This window comes from Ranitomeya imitator, chromosome 2 (genome assembly GCF_032444005.1).
Source record: "Ranitomeya imitator isolate aRanImi1 chromosome 2, aRanImi1.pri, whole genome shotgun sequence".
Taxonomy (NCBI): Eukaryota; Metazoa; Chordata; class Amphibia; order Anura; family Dendrobatidae; genus Ranitomeya; species Ranitomeya imitator.
In genome coordinates this window covers 650847705-650863525 of record NC_091283.1, presented here as the reverse complement: position 1 = coordinate 650863525, position 15821 = coordinate 650847705, and the positions used below count along the sequence as shown (strand labels likewise).

General features: G+C 42.5%; 1 protein-coding gene across 2 annotated transcripts in view; it reads right to left on the bottom strand.

Moving 5' to 3' along the window:
* Positions 1-902: 902 nt before the first annotated feature.
* Positions 903-15821, bottom strand: part of LOC138667073 (oocyte zinc finger protein XlCOF6-like) — a 118711-nt gene continuing 103792 nt past the window's right edge. For both annotated transcript variants that reach the window (XM_069755342.1, XM_069755343.1), the window contains exons 7-8: positions 7814-8452; positions 903-1852 (exon numbers count right to left, since the gene is read on the bottom strand). In XM_069755342.1, coding sequence (XP_069611443.1) covers positions 981-1852; positions 7814-8452 — 1511 coding nt within the window. In that variant the 3' untranslated portion in view covers positions 903-980. The remainder of the gene's footprint in view (positions 1853-7813; positions 8453-15821) is intronic.

Genomic DNA, 15821 nt, shown 5'->3' with positions numbered 1-15821 from the left:
CACTCATTTTTCTTTACTTAGCTGCTTTTTACTTGCCATAATACAAATTCTAACAGTCTATTCAGTAGGGCTATCAGCTGTGTATCCACTAGACTTCTGCACAAGACAACTGATGGTCCCAACACCATTTATAAGGCAAGAAATCCCACTTATTAAACATGACAGGGCACACCTGTGAAGTGAAAACCATTCCCGGTGACTACCTCTTGAAGCTCATCAAGAGAATGCCAGGAGTGTGCAAATCAGTCATCAAAGCAAAAGGAGGCTACTTTGAAGAACCTAGAATATAAGACATAATTTCAGTTGTTTCACACTTTTTTGTTAACACATGTGGAATTATATACTTAATTCATAGTTTTGATGCCTTCAGTGTGAATGTACATTTTTCATAGTCATGAAAGTACAGGAACATCTTGAGATGAGGTATGTCCAAACTTTTGGTCTGTACTGTATAAATAGACCTTTTTTAATATAACATATTGCTTCAGTTTCCGGTGTTATTCTGTATAACAGAGAAATATTAAAGGCGTTGTCCATTACTAGCACAAACCCTTCTTAGATACTATATTCTCTCTTATAAAATATACTCACTGGCGCAGTGTCTCCTGTGGCTCAAGTGACATTTTTATGCTACCTGGGCCTTGCAGTCAATCAGTGGCCACTAATGGGCTGCTGTACACAAACTTCCTCTGGACATTTGAGGTTCATCTGAAGGAAGTGCTCTAAATCAGCCAGTTTGGTTGTAGGGCTCAAGTAGCATGATGTCACAAGTCTTGGGGGACATGATGGCGTGATGAGAGTATTGAATATTTTAAATTTTACAAGGGGGAATATAGTATTTAAAAGAAAGGATTGCCATAATGTGGTTAAATGAGTTGTCCACTACTCAAAGTGAAAAGAGATTTTCTCAGTTGTGAGTTTTATGATGGCCAGCGAGACAATTTTAAAGTAAAACATTTCACACATTCTGAACTTGAAAATTATTTTTCCCACGTGTGAGTTCTCTGATGTCTAACAAGATCCGATTTCTGGTTAAAACATTTCCCACATTCTGAACATGTCAAAATATTTTCTCTTGAGTGAATTATCTGATGTTTCAGAAGATAGGCTTTCTGGGTAAAACATTTCTCACATTCTGCACAGGAGTATGGCTTCTCTCCAGTGTGGTTTTTGTGATGTTCAATAAGATTTGATTTTCTAGTGAAACATTTTCCACATTCTGAACATGAAAAAGGCTTTTCCCCAGTGTGAATTCTTCGATGGTCGGCAAGACTTGATTTGTAGGTAAAACTTTTTCCACATTGCAAACATGAAAACGGCTTCTCTCCTGTGTGAATTCTCTGATGGTCACTCAGGCTTGATTTTTGAGTGAAGCATTTCCCACATTCATTGCATGAAAATGGCTTCTCCCCTCTGTGATTCTTCTGATGTTGAACAAGATGTGACTTCTGAATAAAGCATTTCCCGCATTCTGAACATAAAAATGGCCTCTCATTTTTGTGTATCCTCCGATGTCTACAAAGACTACATTTAGTCTTAAAATTTTTACCACATTCAGTACATGTAAACGTTTTGCTCCCTCCAATAGACGTATCTTGTTGATCATCTCCTCTGTGAGCAGAATCTTGTAGGTCATCCCCTCCAGGAGCCATATCTTGTAGATCAAGCAGTGACTGATCAGTTAAAGACCTGTGGTTAGTGAGAGCTGTAGATGAATCTCTGCTGTGAAGAACTGAAGTTAGCGTTGAGGCAGTAGAATGTTCTCCAGAAATATCTTCTGTGACATCATTATATTCTATTTCATAATCAGGAGGTAAAAAAATACGCCCCTCCAAGTTTTGGACAAAGTCATCTGTGGGAAAGAAACAGATTTTTATAATTTCTTCTTTAGAAAACATCAATAGATAAGAATTACAGAGCAGAAAGGAACAGCAAACAACTTGGCAAGAAGGCAGTGTATTACATTAAAGGGCCGCTGTCACCCCCTCCAGCCGTTATAAACTAAAAGAGCCACCTTGTGCAGCAGCTGAATATACAGAGGCTGTAAGGCGGGGGACCTGGGTGAGAGGCTGACACGCAGTGCGCATGCCCAGGAATCCCAGCCCCGCACTGTGCATAATGCATAACACACTGCGGGGCAGGGATTGCAAAGGTGGGTGGCCGCACTGCCCGCACAGGCGCAGTCTGCAAGCCTGGCTGGGACGTCAGACGGCCAGAGCTTACTGCGCCTGCACAACACCGTACAACACAGCGCAGGCGCCGGTTTTGAAGCGAAAACAGCGCGGAGGGGGCGGCGCCGAAAGCCCCTGAAGATTTGAGTGACGGCAGAGTAGCGGTTCAAGCAGGGGGTGAGGACCTGCCTCCGTGGATAAAGACAGGTATTTTGGATAAGTTTCAAAATGCTTTATTTTGGGAATACATGAACCAAAAACTAAAAGAGCCACCTTGTTAGAATGCAGCATTACTGCTGCACAAGGTGGCTCTTTTAGTTTATAACGGCTGGAGGGGGTGACAGTGGCCCTCTAAGCTAATTACTTGAGTAACTACTTTTGGGAACAGCATCAGTTAAAAAAGTAACTGGTAAAAGTGGCACTGAAAGTAGAAGTAAAATACTTGAGTTTATAAGTCACTCAAATTCTTTATCAAAATAAAACAAAATGGGTCCAATGACTACTGCCCTTAAGAGTTAGCTGTGAAGGGAACCTGTCCACAGCTAAACCACAGGTAGCATGAATCAGAGTCTGTGTGCATGATTGCAGCCAGCAATGTTCCATTCTGTAATGCAACAGCATTTGATACAAAACAGTCTGAAGACCTGGCCGAGTACCATAACGGAGAACCCTGCTCCACCGTTGTTGATAATGTACATAGGGAGAGACGTGTCAGAAAAAAAATATACCTGCCTGCAATCATGTACCCAGACCGATTCATGCTTCCCGTTGTTTGGGCAGCACCAATCCCAGAGTGACAGATTTCCTTTTGATATTCATGAAATTATGTTTCTCTCTACATTTTGCTTTCATGTATGCAGACATTTGATGCCACTGTATTTGGTCTTTTTTTAACCCATGTAACTATGTCAAGGTCCACCAGGTATAAATTTGCATAAGCTGTGCATATTTTCCCATAAAATATTACCTTCATATCCATCAAAAAGGTAAAAAAAAAGGTCAACTCCGCTCCCAATGTGTATTTACAGTGGGGGAAATAAGTATTTGATCCCTTGCTGATTTTGTAAGTTTGCCGACTGACAAAGACATGAACAGTCTATAATATTAAGGGTAGGTTAATTTTAACATTGAGGGAATATCAAAAATAAAATCCAGAAAGTCATATTGTATAAATTATATAAATGTACTTGCAATGAGAAATAAGTATTTGATCCCCTACCAACCATTAAGAGTTCTGGCTCCTACAAACCAGTTAGACGCTCCTAATGCATAACCTGCATTAAAGACAGCTGTCTTAAAGTACTGTCACACTCAGCAACTTTGCAACGAGAACGACAACAATCTGTGACGTTGCACAGTCCTGGATAGCGATCTCGTTGTGTTTGACACGCAGCAGCGATCTGGATCCCGCTGTTATATCGCTGGTCGGAGCTAGAAGTCCAGAACTTTATTTGGTCGCTAGATCGGCGTGTATCGTCATGTTTGACATCAAAAGCAATGACGCCAGCAACGTTTTTACATGGAGAGAGAACGATAAGTGAGTCGCCGTTACGTCACTGGATCGCTCCTGCATCGTTCTGGAGTTGCTGTGTTTGACGTCTCTACAGCGACCTAAACAGCGACGCTCCAGCAATCTAGTTTAGGTCGGATCGTTGACTATATTGCTGCAGCGTCGCTTAGTGTAACGGTACCTTTACATAGTCACCTTTATAAAGCACTCTTGTCCACATCCTCAATCAGTCAGACTCTATCCTCTACAACATGGGCAAGACCAAAGAGCATTCTAAGGCTGTCAGGGACAAGATCATAGACCTGCACAAAGCTGGAATGGGCTACAAAATCATAAGACGCTGGGTGAGAAGGCGACAACTGTTGGTGGAATAGTAAGAAAATGGAAGAAATACAAAAGGACTGTCAATCAACATCAATCTGGGGCACCATGCAAAATCTCACCACGTGGAGGTATCCTTGATCCTGAGGAAGGTGAGATATCAGCCGAAAACTACACAGGGGGAACTTATTAACAATCTCACAGTAGCAGGGACCACAGTCACCAAGAAAACCATTGATAACACAATGCCGTAAAGGTTTAAAATCCTGCAATGCCCACAAGGCCCCCTGCTCGAGAAAGCACATGTGTAGGCGCATCTGAAGCTTGCCAATGAACACCTGGATAATTCTGTGAGTGATTGGGAAAAGGTGCTGTGTTCAGATGAGACAAAAATTGAGGTATTCAGCATTAACTCAACTCGCCGTGTTTGGAGTAAGAGAAATGCTACCTATGACCCAAAGAACAGGGTCCCCACTGTCAAGCATGGAGGTGGAAACATTATGTTTTGGGGGTATTTCTCTGCTAAAGGCACAGGACTACTTCACTGCATCAATGTAAGAATGGACGGAGCCATGTAACGTTAAATCATGAGCGACAACCTCCTTCCCTCCACCAGGACATTAAAAATAGGTCGCTGCTGGGTCTTCTAGCAAGACAATGACCCAAAACATACAGCCAAGGCAACAAAAGAGTGGCTCAAAATTAAGCACATTAAGGTCATGGAGTGACCTAGCCAGTCTCCAGACCTTAATCCCATAGAAAACTTATCGAGTGAGTTGAAGCTCCAAGTTGCCAAGCGACAGCCTCAAAATCTTAATGATTTAGAGATGATCTGCAAAGAAGTGTAGACCAAAATTCCTCCTGACTAGTGATGAGCGAATATACTCATTACTCGAGATTTCTCGAGCACGCTCGGGGGTCCTCCCAGTATTTTTTAGTGCTCGGAGATTTAGTTTTTTCTTGCCGCAGCTGAATAATTTACATCTGTTAGCCAGCATAAGTACATGTGGGGATTCCCAGGCAACCCCCACATGTACTTATGCTGGCTAACATATGTAAATCATTCAGCTGCGGCAAGAAAAACTAAAACTCCGAGCACTAAAAAAATACTCGGAGGACCCCCAAGCATGCACGAGAAATCTCGAATAACGAGTATATTCACTCATCATTACTCCTGACATGTGCACAAACCTCACCATCAACTAGAAAAAAAGTCTGACTACTGTGTTTGCCTACAATCATTTTGCCATCCAGTATTAAGTCTGGTTTACAAGAGGGATCAAATGCTTATTTCTCACTGCAAAATGCAAATAAAATTATACACTGCTCAAAAAAATCCAGGGAACACTTAAACAGAATATAACTCCAAGTAAATCAAACTGTCCATTTAGGAAGCAACACTGTTTGACAATCAATTTCACATACTGTTGTGCAAATGGAATAGACAACAGATGGAAATTATTGGCAATTATCAAGACACACTCAATAGTGGTTCTGCAGGTGGGGACCACAGACCACATCTCAGTACTAATGCTTTCTGGCTGATGTTTTGGTCACTTTTTGAATTTTGGTTGTGCTTTCACACTTGTGGTAGCATGAGACGGAATCTACAACCCATACAAGTGGCTCAGGTAGTGCAGCTCATCCAGGATGGCACATCAATGTGAGCTGTAGCAAGAAGGTTTGCTGTGTGTCAGCGTAGTGTCCAGAGGCTGGAGGCGCTACCAGGAGACAGGCCAGTAGACCAGGAGACAGGCCAGTAGACCAGGAGACATGGAGGGGGCCGAAGGAGGGCAACAACCCAGCAGCAGGACCGCTACCTCAGCCTTTGTGCAAGGAGAAACAGGAGGAGCACTGCCAGAGCTCTGCAAAATGAACTCTAGCAGGCCACAAATTTGCATGTGTCTGCACAAAGTTAGAAACCGACTCCATGATGATGGTCTGAGTGCCAGATGTACACAGATGGGGGTTCTGCTCACAGCCCAACATCGTGCAGGACGATTGGCATTTGCCACAGAACACCAGGATTGGCAAGTTCGCCACTGGTGCCCTGTGCTCTTCACAGATGAAAGCAGGTTGACACTGAGCACACGTGACAGAGTTTGAAGACCCGTGGAGAGCAATCTGCTGCCTGCAAGATCCTTCAGCATGACCAGTTTGGCAGTGGGTCAGTAATGGTGTGGGGTGGCATTTCTTTGGAGGGCCGCACAACCCTTCATGTGCACGCCAGAGGTAGCCTCACTGCCATTAGGTACCGAGATGTGATCCTCAGACCCCTTGTGTGACCATATGGTGATGCGGTTGGCCCTGGGTTCCTCCTAATGCAGGAAATTGCCAGACGTCATGTGGATGGAGTGTGTCAGCAGTTCCTGTAAGATGAAGGCATTGAAGCTATGGACTGGCCCGCCCGTGCCCCAGACCTGAATCCAATTGAACACATCTGGGACATCATGTCTTGCACCATCCAACGTCACATTACACCACAGACTGTCCAGTAGTTGGCGGATGCTTTAGTCCAGGTCTGGGAGGAGATCCCTCAGGAGACCATTCGCCGCCTCATCAAGAGCATGCCCAGGTGTTGTAGGGAGGTCATACAGGCACATGGAGGCCACACACCCTGAGCATCATTTTCATGTCTTGAGGCATTTCCACTGAAGTTGGATCAGCCTGTAATTTTCCACTTTGATTTTGAGCATCATTCCAATTCTAGATCTCCGTGGGATATTAGTTGTGATTATGTTGATCATTTTAAGGTTTTATTGTGGTCAACATATTCCACTATGTAATGAATAAAGATTTACAACTGGAATATTTCATTCAGTGATATCTAGGATGTGGGATTTTAGTGTTCGCTTTATTTTTTTGAGCAGTGTATAATTTATATACATCCCTTAGAATTATAGGCTGTTCATATCTTCGTCAGTGCACAAACTTACAAAATCAGCAAGGGATCAAATACTTATTTCCCCCACTGTGCTTTCTTACTGCCCACTTGATGTATATAAGTATCAATAAAAATGTAATTAAGTGGTGCTGGACTTCATCTGATATTGCTAAAAGTCCCAGAAGCAATGGTATGATTGCCAAGGGTTCAGGCTCAGAGACACCAATGTTTAGTATTCTATTGTTCAGAAAAATATAAAACAAAAAGGGCTGTCTTATAAAAAAAAAAAAAAAAAAAAGAATTTCTTTAAAAGCCTCAAGTTTTCCTCTAAAATTTAACATTAGATAGACCGGTTATATCTATCCCAATGATAATATGACAACATAAAACGTTTCTTGTTATACTACTGTCAGTTTAAAGACAAGCAAGTTTCATAAGAAACATTTAAAAGCAAATTTGTTAGAAAAAAAAAATATCATCCAAGGATGAGTGGATATCTTACAAAAGTGATTGACTTTGATAAGAGCCACCAGTCCCTACTAAAGTAAAGCCAAGCTATGGAATTTAATCTCAAATTGTCCGACAGTGAAAGCCCAATGTGCTAATGTTGCTCACTTGTCCCAGCTCCGAGAGCTGCATCTATCCTACTTCTTAACTGGTCTTGTCTCATATCTCAAGGATCGCAATCTGTTGCACTTTGATGAAGTCATGTCATGAAATCATTTAAACCCGTAGTACAAGCAGCAGGAATGCAGGTTATTTAAACCTGCTGTTTCCAGTTTTGCTACATCTGGTCTCCACTGTAGTATTTGTTGCACACACGACATTAAAATGGTTTACTAAAACTATTCCAAGATTTTCTGAAGAAAAACAATTATATAATAATCTGAAGTTTTACATAATAAAATTTCTAGGTAGATTCCTTACATTCTGAAAAAGAAAATGTCTTCCCCTGTGTGTGATTTTTCTGATGTTCAACAAGATTAGTCCTCCTTGTAAAACATTTTCCACATTGTGTACAGGTGTATGGCTTTTCTCCTGTGTGAGTTCGTCGATGGTCAACAAGACTTGATTTATAGGTAAACCGTTTCCCACAGTCGACACATGAAAATGGCTTTTCTCCTGTGTGAATTCTCCAGTGGTCACTCAGACTTGATTTCTGAGTAAAACATTTCCCACATTCATTGCACGAAAACGGCTTCTCCCCTCTGTGATTTTTCTGATGTTGAACAAGATGTGATTTCTGAATAAAACATTTCCCACATTCAAAACATAAATACGGTCTCTCATTCTTGTGAATTCTTTTATGTCTATAAAGGCTGCATTTAGACTTAAAATTCTTTCCACACTCTGAACAGGTAAACATACTACCCTCTCCATGACCTGTAACTTGATGAACATTTTGTGATTCATCAGATGAAAACCTCTTGTGATTAGTAGAGTCAGTATGGAAAGCTCTCCTGTAAAACACCGAGTTTAACATTGACGTAATAGAGTTTTCTTCAGAATATTCTACTTGATAATCTTGAAAATCTGGAGATAAGGGTAGAGTTCCCTCCAAGCCACCTGTTGGAAAAAGAAACACATTTTTGGATTTTCGACTTCTGCAAAGGTGATAGTATGTCAAATTCTTTACAACAGTATCTCTAGCAGTTTCGGCTGTCAGTGGTAAAGTTGGCAATGTCAGTGGCTTTGTGATGTGGACATGGTAGTAGTAGTGGAAAACCAATTTGAGATTAAAGATGGATGAAATTCATTAAGTGACCATAACTCAATATTTACTTCTAATTGCTTCTGCTATAAAAGGGTCCTTAAATATGTAGGTCCACGATTACATATCAAATCCACTGCAATTTACATGCTGCTAAAAACAGGTCAAGGTATTAAACCCTTCATGACCCAGCCTATTTTGACCTTAATGACCTGGCCAATTTTTGCAATTCTGACCAGTGTCCATTTATTTATGAGGTAATAACTCAGGAACGCTTCAACGGATCCCAGCGATTCTTCTTTTTACAACAAAATTTACAAAACCATTTATTTCATGGACAACCTCACATTTGTAGTCACTTTGAGGGGTCTATATGGCAGAAAACACCCAAAAGTGTCACCATTCTAAAAACTGTACCCCTCAAGCTGATCAACACCACATTTCAGAAGTTTATTAACCCTTCAAGTGTTTTACAGCACCAGAAGCAACATGGAAGGATAAAATGAACATTTACCTTTTTAGTCACAAAAATGATCTTTTAACAACGATTTTATTTTCCCCAAGGGTAAAAGGAGAAAGTGGACCCCAAAAGTTGTTGTCCAATTTGTCCTGAGTACGCTGATACCCCACATGGGGGGGGGGGGGGAGGGGGGAGAACTACTGTTCGGGCACACTTCGGGGCTCGGAAGGGAAGTAGTGACGTTTTGAAATGCAGACTTTGATGGAATGGTCTGCGGGTGTCATGTTACGTTTGCAGAGCCCCTGATGTGCCTAGACAGTAGAAACCCCCAACAAGTGATACAAATTTCGAAACTAGACCCCGAAAGGATCTTATCTAGATGTGTGGTGAGCACTTTGAACCCCCAAGTGCTTCACAGAATTTTATAACGCAGAGCCGTGAAAAGAAAAAATATTTTTTTTTCCACAAAAATAATTTTTTAGCCCACAATTTTTTATTTTCCCAAGGGTAACAGGAGAAATTAGACCCTTAAAGTTGTTGTTCAATTTTTCCTGATGCCCCATATGTTTGGGTAAACCACTGTTTGGGCGCACGTTGGGGCTCGGAAGGGAAGGAGCACCATTTGACTTTTTGAACACAAGATTGGCTGGAATCAATGGTGGAGCCATGTCGCGTTTGGGGCCCCCTGATGTGCCTAAAGAGAGGAAACCCCTTAATTCTAACTCCAACACTAACCCCAACACACCCCTAATCCTAATCCCAACCCTAACCCCAACACACCCCTAACCCTAATCCCAAACCTAACCATAACCCTAACCACAAGCCTAACCCTAACCTCAAGTCTAACCCTAATCTTAACCCTAACTATTCCCAACCCTAACTCTAATTCCAACCCTAACCCTAATTCTATCCCTGATTCCAATCCTAACCCCTAATTCCAACCCTAACCCCTAATTCTAACCCTAACCCTTGTGGAAAAATAAAAATAAATATTTTTTCTTTATTTCATTATTTTCCTTACCTATGGGGGGTAATAAATGGTGGGGGGGAGGTTATCTACTATTTATTTTATTTTGATCACAGTGATCAAAATGTACCTGGAATGAATGAACGAACGAATCTGCCGGCCGGCAGATTCGGCGGGCGCACTGCACATGCGCCCGTCATTTTGGAAGATGGCGGCGCCCATGGGGGAAGATGGACGGACACCGGGAGGAACACCAGGACTCGGGAGGGACACCAGGACTCGGTAGGTATGGGGTGGGTAGGATTGGACTGCGGGGTGAGCGGAGGACAGGACGGAGGGGAGAGGAGGGCAGCGGAGGACAGGACGGAGGGGAGGAAAGACTGACGGCGGCGGCAGATCGCTGCCGCCAGTCGGTGGCAGATCACGGTCTTCAGCTGTGGACGATGATATTGCAGCATCGGCCATGGCTGGATTGTAATATTTCACCAAGTTTCATTGGTGAAATATTACAATTGTTCTGATTGGCGGTTGAAAGTTAAACAGCCAATCAAAGCGATCGTAGCCACAGAAAATTGGGCCCTGCACTCCGCTATCATCTAGACACCAGACCTGTCAGCACCATTATTCTGGAGGGCTCTTGGAACCCCCTCCCTGCTGCTACCACTGCGGACGCCGCGAGTCCTTCCTGGTATGTGACACTCTGGTGAAAATCCAGGACTGTCGCTCTTATAACTCTTGGCCACAGAATTGTTATATGACATAAACACTCTACAATAGCCCTGCTGTGCTTGTGTGGAACTCTTAAAATAGTTCTCTTGCTGTGTCACATAGCTGCTAGCCATACATCGCTCCGAGGGATCAGGAGCTGCCGATAAATTAAAATAATTTTCCAGAGTGGACCCCTCTGATGGTACACGGTCCCTTAGAAATAATCCTTCACAAGTTCACCGCAAAAATCGCCTTTCTGATAGTATTGAGGAGAGCGAACAGGAAGAATTGACTCAAACAGGCGTCTGAACAATTAATGCAGGCTATATCCCTAACCAGAACATCAGTCTCCAAAAAAATAGAGGATGTACATACTGAGGTGGGACGTTTTCGGCAAGATATGCAGGCCATGAAGGGGCGCATCACAGAGGTGGAAACAAGAGTATCTCAAATAGAAGACACCATTAAACCCATGGAGGCAAAATTGGCCAAAGTCGCTGGCTCTATAAATGCTTGGAAACAAAAAGAAGATGACTTAGAAAATAGACCACATCGGAATAATATTCGAATCATTGGACTGCCAGAACGCTCAGAAGGTCAGCAACCTGAGAAATTTCTAGAAGGCTGGCTTAGATGTTCTTTGGGAGATTAATTTTCCCCAACGTTCTCGGTGGAAAGAGCTCAGAGTTCCTACAAAGCCCCTCCCTCCCGGGGCCCCGCCTAGACCTTTCCTGGCACGTATCCTCAATTGCAAGGATAGAGATGTTATTCTACGATTGGCACGGCAAGAAAGCCCCATCAAGTTCAACAATGCTACAATCTCAATCTTTCCAGACTTCTCTATGGAACTTCAGAAACAACGGGCAAGGTTCATGGAGATTAAGAAGCAACTCAGAGACAGGAATGTCAAATACTCCATGATCTATCCAGCTCGACTCAGAGCTGTCTGCGAAGGCTCTTCTATATTCTTCACGGATCCAACGGAGGCAGCTGAATGGCTATGGTCCCATGGGATGTCCAGTGCAAAGGAATCCTAATATGCTTCTGATTAAGCAGTATTTTTTTAATGATTTTATGTGTAGAGCTCTCTCTATGTCCTTACTTGTTTGACATTAGGAGCATAAGACTTTGCTCCTAAATGGTTTGGTTCTCTTTCCCTTTTTTCTTTTACATGGGTTTTACTTGTTGTTTAGATAGAAACTGCCGCCAACAGTATTCCTACTCTCTGTGTGCTGCCTTTGAACTGTATTTGAGTAATAATGTATATTATACTTTGATGAGTAAGTATGGGATCTGAAATAATATGTATGACTTGGAATGTATGGGGTATTAAATCCCCCCGGAAGAAAATTGAGGTATTTTCACAGATTAGACATCATCATCCCCACATTGTGGCCTTGGTGGTGACACACCTGACCAGGGACACGGGCTAGATGCTAACAAAAACCATGGGTACAATGGTACAGCCACACGTTCCACACTAGCTATTCGAGAGGGGTCTCATTGCTAATACAGAGAGATGTTAGATGGGAGGCTACAGAGGCCCGACGGGATTCTGAGGGTCATTTTGTTGTTGTACACGCACTAATCAATTCTCGTGAATATGTTATAATATGTGTTTATAACCCTCCTCCAGTTAATACATCAGTCCTTCGGATGGCAAAGAGTTTTGCCTTAAATTATCCAGATGCACATGTCATTTGCATGGGAGATTTTAATTAAAGGTACCGTCACACTTAGCGACGCTGCAGCGATACCGACAACGATCCGGATCGCTGCAGCGTCGCTGTTTGGTCGCTGGAGAGCTGTCACACAGACAGCTCTCCAGCGACCAACGATCCCGAGGTCCCCGGTAACCAGGGTAAACATTGGGTAACTAAGCGCAGGGCCGCGCTTAGTAACCCGATGTTTACCCTGGTTACCAGCGTAAAAAAACAAACAGTACATACTTACATTCAGCTGTCTGTCCCTTGCCGTCTGGTTCCTGCACTGACTGCTGGCCGTAAAGTGAAAGTGAAAGCACAGCACAGCGGTGAGTCACACAGCGGTGACTCACCGCTGTGGCTGTGCTCTGCTTTCACTTTACGGCCAGCAGTCAGTGCAGGAACCAGACGGCAAGGGACAGACAGCTGAATGTAAGTATGTACTGTTTGTTTTTTTACGCTGGTAACCAGGGTAAACATCGGGTTACTAAGCGCGGCCCTGCGCTTAGTTACCCGATGTTTACCCAGGTTACCAGTGAAGACATCGCTGAATCGGTGTCACACACGCCGATTCAGCGATGTCTACGGGGAGTCCAGCGACGAAATAAAGTTCTGGACTTTCTTCCCCGACCAGCGACATCACAGCAGGGGCCTGATCGCTGCTGCCTGTCACACTGGACGATATCGCTAGCGAGGACGCTGCAACGTCACGGATCGCTAGCGATATCGTCTAGTGTGACAGTACCTTTAGTCATAGATAGTTGTCTGGACAGGCTGAGACTTGGTGATGAGACATCTGGGGAGTCCCCCTCTCAGTCTCCGACTTCGTCTCAATTTGCATTATTTATAGAGAGCAGCGGGGGTTGTTGGATCTGTGGAGGATGCGTCACCCTGGGACAAAAGGATATACTTGCCATTCATCCACTAGGCGTTCTCTGTCCCGCATAGATTACATATTCGGATCCAGCGGATTGGCAATGTGGTAGATAGCATAGAACATGGCAATAGAAGAATCTCAGACCATAGCCCGATTGTACTTAAACTTAAATATGGGCAATCAAATAACAGTATTGTCTGGAAGCTGAACCCCATTTGGCTGAAATTAATAGATTCTAATGACAGAACAGCGAACCAGGTGAATTGCTTCATTTTATCCCACCCAGAACCTCAATTTATTTTGGGATACTCTTAAGGCATATTTAAGGGGATGTTTGTATTCTACAATTTCTTATGTCAAAAGGGTGACCTCGAAGGAGGATGATGAGATGGAGCAGCGATTGAAAGATACTGAGGCCGCATATATATCTAACCAAACTAATGGTAATAGAATTGAGTGGTTAACCTCACAAAGATTATATACCCAGTATATAGACACTAAATCTAAACGTAAATAGTTCTTCACAAGTCAATCCTATTTTGAGTTGGGAAACCAAGCTAGTAAATTTTTGGCTTTTCTAGTACGTCAACATAACACATCTAACACGGTATTACAGATTTGTACATCTGATGGTTCATTGGCATCCACAACTGAAGAAATACTTCATTGCTTTCATGATTATTATAAATTGCTATATAAGTCTAAGAGCGGCCTCGATACTTTAGAATGCTTAGATTATCATATATAACATTTCCCACATTGAGTCCTACCCAGAAGGCCTTTATGGATGCGGAGTTCACTTTGGAGGAGATAAAGTATGCTATGGCGGACATGGCCTCTGGGAAGGCTCCTGGGCCGGATGGGTTTCCCATTGAGTTATATAAAAAATATCGGGATATGTTAGCACCACTCTTACTGAAGGTATTTCGGGGTATAAGGGGAGGTGGATGTATGCCAGACACCTTTTTTGAGGCAAATATTATACTTAGAAAGGAGGGAAAAGACCCTTTAGAATGCGGATCTTATCGCACCATATCGCTAGTAAACACAGACTATAAAATTTTTACTAAAATTTTGGCCATCAGACTGAATTCAATTATATTGGATCTTGTTCATCCTGATCAAACTGGCTTTATGCTTGGTAAGAGCACTTCTATTAACATCAGACGAATCCAGTCGATAGCTCAGTATAGTTCTTTAATTTCAGACAACTGGGCATTAGCATCGCTGGATGCGGCTAATGCTTTTGACTCTCTTGAGTGGCCTTTTCTGTCAATATGTTTGCAAAGATATGGTTTTGGGGATAAATTCTTAACATGGGTTAATATACTATACATGAAACCTAAAGCCTGTATAATTGTAAATAATTCCATATCCGAACCCTTTTCATTATATAGAGGGACCAGTCAGGGATGCCCTCTTTCTCCAGCTCGTTTTGCCCTTGCAATAGTTACATAGTAATTAAGGTTGAAGGAAGACTATAAGTCCATCTAGTTCAACCCCTAACATGCCCTAACATGTAGAGGCAATAGAGGCATTGGCAATACGTATAAGATCTTCCCCTGATATTAAGGGTATAGATATAGCGGGTCGTGTGGATACCATTGGTTTATATGCTGATGACATGGTAATATTCATGGACAGGGTAGAAGAAACACTGCCACGGGTGATTGCCACTATAGATAAATTTAGTAAATTCCCGGGTCTATATATAAATTGGGATAAGTCTGCTTTGCTACCTCTCTCAAATGCCCCAACGTCCAATCTTGATACTCTTTCCTCGTTATCTATTGCTTTTAATTTTAAGTATTTGGGTGTCTACATGTCTCGATATAATGATTTGGACTTACAACTCAATGTTTATTCATTACTGGAACTAGTGAAACTTAAATTTACATCTTGGAGCAAACTCCCACTATCCGTTGCAGGCCGCATTAATTTAATTAAAATAATATTACTCCCTAAGCTCAGCTATTGTCTTCAACATAGTGCAGTAATAATAGCTAAATCCTTTTTTACAAATTTACATTCCCAAATTACTTCTTTTATATGGGGGAAAACTAGGCCCAAGCTTAAGCTATCTGCTCTACAGAGACCTAAACAGGGGGGGTGGAGCGGCACTTCCGGATTTCTTTCTGTATTATCTGGCCAGACAGGCTAAAGCAATAAGTAAATGGATACCTAACAACTATCTCCCTAATTCTGAACATTATTTACTTCACTCTTCCTGAACCGAATGCCCGTTGAGCTTCCTGGAATCAGGAAAAATTAATGTCCCTCGATTATTACCTCTGCTTCGACTGGCGCGGTCAATTTGGAGACAAATGAAAAAAGTTGTTGGATTTAAAGATATTATAGCTGAAATGCCTTTATAGAAAAACAATTACTTTCCGGTACTGTTAAACCACCCGTTCACTGATTTTTGGATCTTCCATGATGTCTCCTCGGTGGGTGATCTGTATGACTGGGGGACTTTCGTGTCTTTTGAACAATTGCAGGCTAAACACGG